Below are 11,282 nucleotides of genomic sequence, written 5' to 3' on the forward strand. Positions count from 1 at the left end.
GGCCTCGGAGGCAGCTGCATCTCACTGGACCTGGATGACCTTTCCCTTGGAGTCACATATGGAAGTCCGTCAGGGAGGGACTCGAAAAGATCCATCTCTACCAATGCGCCAGCCAAGAGACAAACTTGAATAGGTAATATTAAAGTATGCTGCAAAGTGCATTGTAGATAGCTGGGATAAACTAGTCATAGTATTCATATAACTCTGAGCCCAGTGCCAACCTTCATGCAGACTGAAAGCGACTCATACCATCCAACTCAGCGACAGACAGGGGCAAAGCATTCCAATAGCAACAACACGAAGAGAGAAAAGCTTCCTGCAGTCTGGGGAATAATGTGAATGCGGCGATTCATATGCGTGGTCTCTAGTCCTTGCATCAGAGGCTCCCCGGAACAGTCTGTAACAGCTGAAGGAAGCGTGGCCATGCATGTTTCTCCAACACACTATTAGTTCAGCTCTCAGCAACCTCCCAGGCATCGAAGACAAGTCTAAAGCAGTCTGTCATGGCAAAGCAAATTCTCCAGGCCCTAGACATGCTCGGTCCATCTACGTTGCACGGACTCAAGTAGTTTTATATAATTTACACATCCCGAGTTCCAAACTTCAGAACAAAACTCCTTCACTAGTCTTGTGTGTCGTGCAGAGGTGACATCATGTCAGGGATGCGACACACAGCACCACGCCTCGGGAGATGAGAAGCCATCACGCCTGCTTTAGCTGCTAAGAAGGGAACATGATCGTGGAAGCGTAATTTTGTATCACCAAGGATCCTTAGAGCTTTACCAGAGCAGGAGAAAAGAACTGGGTGGGTATTGATATAAAAGTGGCTAGAAGGGGCAGATATAGTCAAGTTGCTTATAAACTAGTGATACACTTATCAGGGTGAAGGTGTAGTCAAGTTGCCTCCAAACCTTAAAGTGAGACTAATGTGGGGAAAGGCCAAGACCCCAGGACTGCAACACTAATGATGGTGTCAGTATCTCGGTGGCAGTTGTAACATCGGAAAGCGCCAAGGAACTACTGTGTCTATTTACCTTGACATTAATCTTTAAGTCATCTGCAGAAATTTTGTATTGTCACGTCAGAGATAAAGAAAGTATGACCAAGAACTGATTTTTGTGGAAGCCCGCTAATAACATTTCTCGCGGAGCTTTTGACATAAGTTTCCCACAAAGGAACTGGTGAGGCAGTGATAAAATATTTCCGGAAACACATAGTTTTAGAGATTGTGTGTTAGGCGTTTCTTTTTTTTATGGTTTAGAAGCCTTGTTAAATAATAAAGTTACACCGAGTAACAATAAACAATAAAAACTACTATACAATATTAGAAAAGAAACATCTATGTGTGGCAAAACCAAGTGTTTTGCCAGGTGTGGTTCAGGAGTCACTCAGCAACTCTGATCACTCCTATACCATCTGACCATGTCATGCACCGTCTAGTGAGGTCAGTAGTGCAGTGACAGTCATCCTGGGTGCGTGGTGCACTCCAGGGTGCATGATTTTCTCAAAGGGTACATTTAAATCCAAGTCTGTTTTGGTTGTGGTGTATTTCCTAGTCACAGCACTCACGCGGATAGAAAGTGCTAGGAAGAAGAATAGTAACGGTAAACAACTGCCAGACGTACAATAAAATTTGATAAATGAAAAAAAATAAAATAAATAAATAATAGATAAATAAATAAATAAATTCCATCCTAATTTCCTGGTTTGTCTACACGGGAGAGCGACCTGCCCGTGCGGGCATTCAAATGCCTGAGGTGCCTCCATCTACTTAAAAAAAAAAATAAATAAATAAATAAAATAAATAAAATAAAATAAACCATTTGCCGTACGACAACGGGATTTCAGAGACATCTAGGAGCGATATGAGGCTACATAGATCTACGGAAATTGAAAATAGCCATAATTTTGACATTTTTCATGACTTTGCTGAATGCCCCCTTAACGTTTTTATTTTATTTTTTATATTTTTTTACGCACTTATTTTCATACCACAGATTCTTATATTGTTCAGATTAAGAAAGATATGACAAAATCAACTTCTAATTCTCTCTCTCTCTCTCTCTCTCTCTCTCTCTCTCTCTCTCTCTCTCTCTCTCTCTCTCTCTCTCTTTATGTATCCATGCAAACAATTTTCTAGTTATTGTGCTTTACGGTAAATGTTGGAAAAAGAAGAAAACTGTAGGTAGTTGCAAAAGTTTGTGCAGTGTCCGACTTTACCTTACGTCTCCGTTTTCTCTCAATCCTTTATTTATCCATCCATTTATTGTCATAAAGTACATTTTTTACTCTGCATAAAATGAAAAGTATTGGTTCTCTACGATTTGCTATTCCTAACTATTTTTTTTATCTATTCTATTTCCATTTATTTTATTCATTAGTCTTTTTTTTTTTAAGATGTGACAACTTTTTTTTTACTTAAACTATTTTTAGCAAAGCGTACATCTACATTTCAGTTTATTATTTTCCCTCTCCTGTTATTTTATCAGTATTTTCGTCCCTGGTATATTCTTAGCTTTCTCCTTTCTCTCTTAAATCAGAATTGTAAGAATTTACAATCAATAGGTAGGATTTTGTTTTTACCAAATAATACTTCACAAAAGGCATTACAACCCCACCTGAGAAATAACAAGACATTGTTATCCTAAACTATTTACAGTGATGGAAAAATAACTAGACTGCAGGATCTTATTTATTTAATTATTTTACTTACTTATTCATCTGTTGTTTTATATATTTATCTGTTTATTCATTGCACAGCATATAAAGTGAAGGTCAGACTCGAATGCCGCCACATGCAAATGAGGGAAGCACGACGGGACTTCTTCGCCTCTTCTCCTGTGCCTACAATCCCCTGGTCACCTCCTCATTGCTGCACAATTTGCATACAATAAAGGTGAGTGACTTCTGAAGGTATACAAATTCATACGAAACTACTCTCAATACGTAAGTACCTGGAAATACTTAAAGAAGAAAATTACCTACATATTTCGTTCCATGGCTGTGTAGGGAAGGGAAGGTCTTACGATCGATTTTGTTATTATTTAATAGTAGCCACGTAAGTTGCTTATGCGTATGAAAAAAAAAAAAGGTGAAAAGCAATCATCATCATCATCATCGTCATCATCACCATCATTATCATCACTATCGTCATCATATTGAGAAAAGCAATAGCCTATCTGCTTACTATTATTATTATTATTATTATTATTATTATTATTATTATTATTATTATTATCTGTTGATTTCATATGAAAAAAAACATGTGAATATAAATTATTTAGCATCATATGTATTATGTAGAGATAATCTGATGTGATATATAGTACTTAATGAAATAAGTACTTTGATTCACCAGTTACAAAATGAAAAAAAAAAAAAAAAAAAAAAAAAAAAAAAATATATATATATATATATATATATATATATATATATATATATATATATATATATATATATATATATATATATATATATATATATATGTAATCATATCAATAAATACATGAATAACAATGACAATTCACACAAGAATAAAACACAGTATAATGCAGCAGCTATAGTAACATCATTAGACTTGTTAGAATGATTATTTATCAGAACCAATAACGTGTTCTCATGTGAGGTGCTTCATATTCCCTAGCCAGCCGCCCCGGAGGAAGTAGAGGTGACAGTGGTGTTGGATTGTGAGGCTGCGAGACACTGGTGAAGGTGAGGCAGTGGTGAGCAGCCTGTGTTGCTTGTTGTTTATCTCCCCTCGCCATGGCTCGTCGCACTTCCAGAAAAGTCCACGGGGGCCTGTTTCACCGCTTCCAAGGCAAGAAAAGCTTCATGGAATTTTTAAAGCTTCAGTACATCATCACGGGAAACCCGAGGGACGTGGTGAAGCGTGTTGATCTCTTCCGTGCCTACAAGAGATTCTGCACTGCCAGGAGTCTCCCCGTGGCCTCCATGGTGAACATAGGGCGCCATCTGGGTGGTCAGCATGTGTGGGCGTCCAAGCGGCTGGGCGGCGCGAACGGCAGGAACCAGGAGTATGCCTACGTGGGTTTGTCCTTGAAGGATGTGCCTGATGAGGAAGTCAAGGAGGAGCAATCCTCGTCCCCTGCCAGCCCGGCCACCCCGTCACTGCTGCCCTCGTCCTCCAAGGAAGGCAGCCAACAGACTAGCGACTGGCTCTCCCCCAGCCCCAAGCCCCTCAAGATTTCGCTGTCACCTCTCAGCGAAGATACCCTGGGGCTCTTTGACTCGTTCCTGCAGGATCACGTGGAGTGCACAGGCTCGGCGGAGGACGCAGTATCCGTTGAAGAGTTGCACAAGGCGTACCGGCGACTGTGTCGGTCGAAGGGCGTCAAGCCGCCGTCTTTCTCTAAACTGAAAACCCGATGCCTCTTCCAGCGGGAAAACGTATCCATCTCGCGCGTCCCCTTTCAGTCTGTAAAACGGGCATACACGGGCCTCAGGTGGACTAGTTCCGCCCTTCAGTCCCTCAACCCCAGCAGGAAAGTCCAACCAGCGCCCTGTAGTTCCTGCCAGGCCAAGAACCAGGCACCAGCCGCTCCTGTAGTCCTGTGTGAGGTAAACCAGGATGGAAACGACTGGATACCGCTAGTGAGGATTGACGGCACCGCGGACCAGACTACCCTTAAATACTGGGGCGATGAGGACTCCAGCACCTTCATCAACACCCTGGTGTCTCCATCCACATTCCTTCCTGCATCTGCGTCGCCGTCCACCCCCCCGGAGACACAGGACTCCGACTTGTTTCAAATGTTGGATATCTTTGGCAATACGGATCCTGTCATGTTCTAAGTCACTGGTTAACATGTCGCCAACCTACTGCGAGGAAAGGGACACTGCCGTGGACTGTGTGGCCATTCAGAATGCAGTTAGATGCGTAGATTTCTTATACCTTCGTCCCAAAGCGTGTTAGTAATAGTTTTAGGAATTATGCATTCCTGTATGGTTAGAGCAGATGAGGATTGTGCAGGGCAGCCTGAAACAATATTCCTTGTGACATGGCGCCGACAGACCGGAAGGAGTATTGTAACGGTAAAGGCGGTGTTGTGCATGAAGGCGTGGTGTGCTGCATGTGCATGTTTTATACTGATGTGTTGTTACTTGATGTTACTGTACAGTGTTACAAGCGGATTTACTCTTATGATTTATTTATTTTTTTCATTTCCTTGTTATTTACGTATTTTTGTTACCTATTACATCACGTTCGGGTATGTTGCGTTTTTGTTCTGATTTACATGTGTGAAGGCTGTGAAAACGTGACCTTGATTAAACTCAGGTGAATATTAGCTACAAGTGTATTGTCAAAGTTGTGCTCTCATTACAAAAATTTCAGGCGTTGATCGTTCTGCTTGATTTTATTTTTCTAACATAAGCTTGCACGAGGTATTTGTCGTATCATGTGTATATTGGAGTCTCAGGATGGTTAGAGGTATAAAGGTTAGCTGTTATTTTGTTATTGTTATTTTAATGTGTGTGTGTGTGTGTGTGTGTGTGTGTGTGTGTGTGTGTGTGTAAGGACGTAATATTTCTTGATAAATGCTTGCAAGAACCATAGATCATTATAGGCATTTTTTTTTTTTAACTTTTGGTTTCGTTGATTTACCTTTACCAGAAACCCCTCCCTTACCTTGCATACTATAACAAACATTTATGAGTTCCTGTTTGTGACAGAGTGAGTCTGAAAAGATGGTTATAGTATTAATAAACGGAGATTTTACAACATCTGTTGAAATAAATATCTAGCCCTCTTTTATTGTACTAAAAAGTACTCAGAGTATGGTTATTCTTATAATGAGTCATATCCTATCCTTTTGTTTATATTCAAAGAATGGAATGATAAACTCGTGAGAGGAGAATGAGCACTAAGCTTAGCACGCAGTGTAAAGGAATGCAAGGGTAGGAATAAATGATGATTCTTCTCTTGAAACCATTCAATATCTTAGGAATAGACGCCAGAAACAGATAGAAAGTCAATACAATAAATAGACAGGCAAATGGAAAGGACGCAGGAAAAAAAAAAAAAAAAAAACTAGTCAATTTTCCTCAAAAGAATGCCAGTTGCTGCCAGTTTATCTAAGCACCAGCAGAACAGGCGTCAGATACAACAAACAACAAACATAAACAGACAGGCAGTGAGATAGAAAGACATTTAGATGGACGATAGATCTCCATAATAGAATTTCGTGGATTTTGGCTGAGTTGCGATAATTGGCTGTTACTATGGCAATAAATATAGACAGATGGATATAGATAGGTAGACAAATAGATAAACAGTGATAGATAGAAGACACATGGCTATAATAGGCACAATTTAGTCGATTTTGTGAATGAGTTGCTAGAATTTGGCGTTATAAGGCAAACATAGATATATAGAAATATGGACAGTTACACATAGATAGGCAGATAAATAGATAAATAGATAAACAGATAAAAACTATATATGACCATAATTTAGTCGATAATGTCCATGAGGTTCAAATTTGCCTCTTCCGCCCCAATGAATTCTAGAAAACAAGGATCAAACTTAGACCAATAGACAAAGAGATAAACAGACAGAGAGGCAAACAAAAAATATAGACAGACAAACACTAAGAGATAGACAGACAGATAGATAGAAATCACATGGCCATAACAGGCATATAATATAGTCGATTTTGGCCATGAGTTGCGAGAATTGGCCGTTATTAGTCAGGCGTCTGGCAGTGAGGTGTTCCCAGACAGTCCCCGCCAGCCACAGCCAGCAAGCGGCGCCAGATTGCACCCTCACCCTCAGTCAGTCCGCTTCCACCAGTCAGCGTGTTTGAGTCGTTTTGTGCTCTGTGCTCCAACTCGGTACTCCAACTCTTACAAGATGGTCCGCTGGCTTCCCCTCGAGTCCAACCCTGCCGTATGTATCATTAGTCAGCCCCTTAGTTCTGTAATATAAGTACTTTCAGTGGAATATGAAACTGAAGTGGGGTTAGGTTTGCCGAACAGTCTACTTCACTAACGACTGTTGCTTGTTATTATTTTACTGCCTTGTTATACTTTTGTCGGCCTTGTCGGTGTAGTTAGTCGTAGATAAGTGCTCTATCTTTACTGGAGTGTTCTAATTGCACTGTGTATATGCATATATATAAGGGTAAATATGAAATGCCGGTATGGGTCCTTTTAAACTAGGGATCTGGCTTAAGCAACTGTAATATTAAATAGCACACTCCTAACTTGACCCATATACCTGATTATTCACCATGCATGACATTTAAACTTGTAGATGTAGAAAAGGTAGCAGGATAACGGACAGAAGCAGAAACAGGTATACTTGCCTTCCTCTTGGTTTGACATTTTGAAGACGTGTAAAAGAGAATGAGAAATTATAAAGCTAACCCCTGCTTCTGCCTGACTTTTAGTGTTATATTTTTCCTTCACAGTTTCTTAGATTTTGTTCAGTTAAAAGTGCTGAAGGTTCTTGTGAGGAGAGTTTCTATAAGGTGTTCCGTGGGTCCATGTCAAGGTGGTGGTGGTGGTGGTGGTGGTTTAGCTTCAGTGTATCCTTCGTAACGTTCCCAGCCAGCCCCTGTGGGATCGATAACGGACTGAGGGGGGATGACAGTACCGTTCAGAATAACCAACACAGGAAAAAGTGTCAATTCAGGATATTAGCATGGTTTTGTGAGTGCTTTAGTCACCCCTCCCGCTCTCCTACCCCGCCCTATTAGATGAACACTGAGTTAGGTTAGTACTGTTCTTTAATACCTTCGTGGATGTCTAGGGTTAAGTGAGGTTGTTTATGTAATCTTATGTAATAACTTCATAGTCACCCCTTCCCCTCCACCCCACCCAGTCAGGTGAACATGGGTTTTGGTTAGGAATGCGTTTTTAATACTTTTGAGTGTCGGGTTCTTGTGTGGGGTTTCTTAGGTAATCTTGTGTAATACGTAACTTCCTAGCCACCGTCCCCCTCCCAGTGTGGTGATTGTGTAGTTAGGTTAGCAATATATTTTTTTTAATATTTTAAGAATAACTTAGTATCTGAGGTTTCTAACGTATTCTTGTGTAATAAGTTCTTAGCTACTCCTGTACATCCCCTTTAGTGAGCTGCAATGATCCCTGACAGTGTTAAGGAAGTAAATAAGAATAATCCTTCCCAACAGTAAAAAAAAATGTATATATGATTTAGGGTAATGATTATTAAGGATTGCTGTAAAAAAAGGCGGCTTTAGAAAAAAAGAAAAGAAAAAAAAAATCCAGTGAACCTAATCAAATTGCCACACACTATCTTCAGCTGTCTCACACTAACCTAACTATGGTGTATAGTCTAACAAACATTCAAGTACTCCCAAATTAACCCTTTCTTACCTAGATGAGGGCTTTCTTTCCATCAATAGTCCTTCTGCCATCAGAATCCTAGAGAGCAACATAATCTCTACCAAAGTGGTTGGCTAATTCTAGATGTGAAAAAAGTAAAGGCAGAAAGAAAACATTGTAGAACTCAAATAGACTTATAGACTTTGATCCAGAAATGTTCAAGATGTTTAAAGGCATGAGCAGTGGTTGCAGATACAGCCTTTTCAGACAGAGGGTTCCAGAGGCAGGTGACAAACTGAGAAAAGTGAGCTTTGACACCAGTAGTGGAATATGACAAATTTTTCTTTTTGCTATGACATTTAGTTCAAGCATGATCCACTCTCAGACCACACAAATGAGGACACAAACCACTCATGGTCTTCCACACCATAATCAAGTCAGCATGTTACATACAATCCAATGGAATGCCAAGGAAGATACAAAGAAAAGGCTTATGTGGGATAATGATTAGTTAACCCTTTCACTGCAGTACAAAACAATTAACAGCACCAGAAGTAATACATGAAATCCTAATAAGCACCTGCAAGAAAGAAGGGGACTAAAAATAATAGGTGTTGCAATTTCTGCCCAGTTTCAAGATTGGAGTTGGCTGTAGAACAACTAAAGATGTCTCAGAGTGATAAGTAATTTAGGAAAGATATACCAAATAGCAGGCAAAGGGTTAATTTATTTTCCTGTGTTGTGCATAGCTATGATTTTGTGTCCTCGGCTCTTGGTCTTGTTTGGCCAGACACATTGCAGTGATGGTAATGTCACACACAACCAGGATTGAGGAAACTGGAAATAGTCGCAGGAAATAGCTGTTTCTCTAATGGAAATTGAAATGTCCTAAATTTTGAGCATATTGGAGAGCTGGTGAAGTCTATAGTTATCCTCAGTATATCCCTCATAATTTGCTGGCCAACCTACATCTCTCACTTGGTGACAGACCTTGAAATGACAGCACAGCCACTTCAGAACACTTGGAAGCATGAAAGATGCACAGTTGCTAAGGAAATATTTGATAGAATGCAATCTGATATCACACTTATCAGAGGGGAGTAGATCACTCTTATCAACACCTCACACAAGGCTGGTTATTGCTCAAAGTAAAGTACAAAAGAGACAACAATGTGTCAAGGAAGTGTGTGCTGGGAGAGAGGCAGGCAACAGAACCAGCACTCTCCTGCCTCGTCTGATAAGGCATGGCAGTAAAAAGATTGACCACAAAGCCCTTGCCTGTTGTAAACTATCAGTTGATAAGCACTTGCATGCTCCATAAGACACAGCAGCTTATAGATAAATTTTTTGAGTGGCTGGCTTTATCAAATGTGAAGGTGGATGATTATTGGCTCCATTATATCCCTGAACTGGCACGTAACATTTCCCTGCTTGATTCTTGAAGAAGATAACAAAGCTGTATAATCACTATGTCCTCATGTCATAGAGTTGGCTGGAAAAAGTAACGAAGCATATAGGAAATAGGAAATGTTGGAGAAAACTTGTTGTACATTTGATGCCTCTGATGCAGAAGAGCAAAGAACCTTGCCTAATATTGTATTTAAGGGGACATTTATGTGTTTTTGTTTGATTTACCTTTTGTGAGGATCAGGTATTGGATGCGTGTCACTGAGAGAGAGAGAGAGAGAGAGAGATACAAACAATACAGTCCTATGCATGAAGGTTCTTAGCCATTCATAAATTTTTTCTCATATTGGATGAGTAACAATTCTTTCTTTATATTGCAGGTGATGAACAAGGTAAGCTGTAGTGAATCAATCCTGAGGGCATGGGGTGAGTAGCAGGCATGTGTTGTTCCCCCTGTGCTTTGCTGTGCTGAACTGAAGGTGAATTTGTATCTCACAGCCCAAGGCACTTCCTCTAATTTTCCTGTTGCGACTATCTCATTTGACAGTTATTCCCCATTATAAAACGTTAAACTGTATTTGGGATCATATTCTTGCAGTTGATGAACATTCACCAAGAGGTTATACTTTCTCACTGGTCTTGGTGTAGTTTCCCCACCAGAAGTTTACCAATGTGTCATATATGTATTATGATAACAGTCCACACCTACTCAGCCACTCTGCATGTGACGTGTCTGCTTACAAAACATTTCAAACTGCCGTGATTGAGTCGTGTGTCACTTCTCACTTTGGTCAGTCTAGCCCGTTGAAGTCTTTTAAGGGTGTCATGCTGCTAATTAAAGATCTTGAAGGGTTAGAGGTAATAGGAGGGATGATGACAAAGATAAACCTTAATCTAGAAGAAAAAGGAAGCCAAAACATGAGTATTGCATGAGTAAAAATTAAAGTACACAATGAAAAATCTAATTATTGATCAAAGTAATGAAGACAAACATCACGCAGCTGACATGCATCCCAGGAAGAGAACACTCACAGCATCACGTCAGCACTCATCCACACACACACACAGGCTGGTGTCACATCATCTGTTGTGTGTTATCTAATGTACCCGATGGTGGTTGATAGTGACGAGGCTGTGGAGGATGTTGATGATGTGACCACAATAATTAATGACAGCAGAGAGAGGAGTGAGAGTGGAGGGAATAGGTGGGTCAGTGCCTGGCAGGTGGTGAGTGGAGGCAACAAATGGATACCAACACTCATTTCACGCACTTACTAAATAAAGAATAAAGATCTAAGAAACATTTATTAGCTCATCCTGAATTCAGTTGTTGGTATCTTACAATAACTGCTAAAAAATTGATTTCAAGCCACCAAGTAAGTGAAAAAAGATTGTCATTCCATTTTGGTTCTTGAATTACCTAGAATCACCTACAGTAAAAAATGTCGTATCATTACTAATACTATTACTGTTCTATTCTCGAGTATCAAAAAAGAGAAAAAAGGGAGGTGGGACATAGTATTGCAGTAGGCTGTGCAGGGAGGGAGAGCAAGGCTTGGCTAGGCTGA

The 11,282-nt window shown here is 40.1% G+C and overlaps 1 protein-coding gene across 2 annotated transcripts; it reads left to right on the plus strand.

Annotated features, from left to right (window-relative positions):
* LOC135090197 (uncharacterized) lies at positions 1-5,740 on the plus strand. 2 transcript variants are annotated; one of them, XM_063986652.1, is made up of 3 exons: positions 1-133; positions 2,761-2,896; positions 3,644-5,740. In XM_063986652.1, the coding sequence occupies exon 3, from the start codon at positions 3,763-3,765 to the stop codon at positions 4,810-4,812; it is 1,050 nt and encodes a 349-aa protein (XP_063842722.1). In that variant the 5' UTR covers positions 1-133; positions 2,761-2,896; positions 3,644-3,762; the 3' UTR covers positions 4,813-5,740. The 2 variants fall into 2 exon arrangements, with proteins under 2 accessions (XP_063842722.1, XP_063842721.1); XM_063986651.1 differs by lacking the exon at positions 1-133 and adding an exon at positions 643-805.
* Positions 5,741-11,282: the final 5,542 nt, after the last annotated feature.

Source organism: Scylla paramamosain, chromosome 34 (genome assembly GCF_035594125.1).
Source record: "Scylla paramamosain isolate STU-SP2022 chromosome 34, ASM3559412v1, whole genome shotgun sequence".
In the NCBI taxonomy this organism is placed as follows: Eukaryota; Metazoa; Arthropoda; class Malacostraca; order Decapoda; family Portunidae; genus Scylla; species Scylla paramamosain.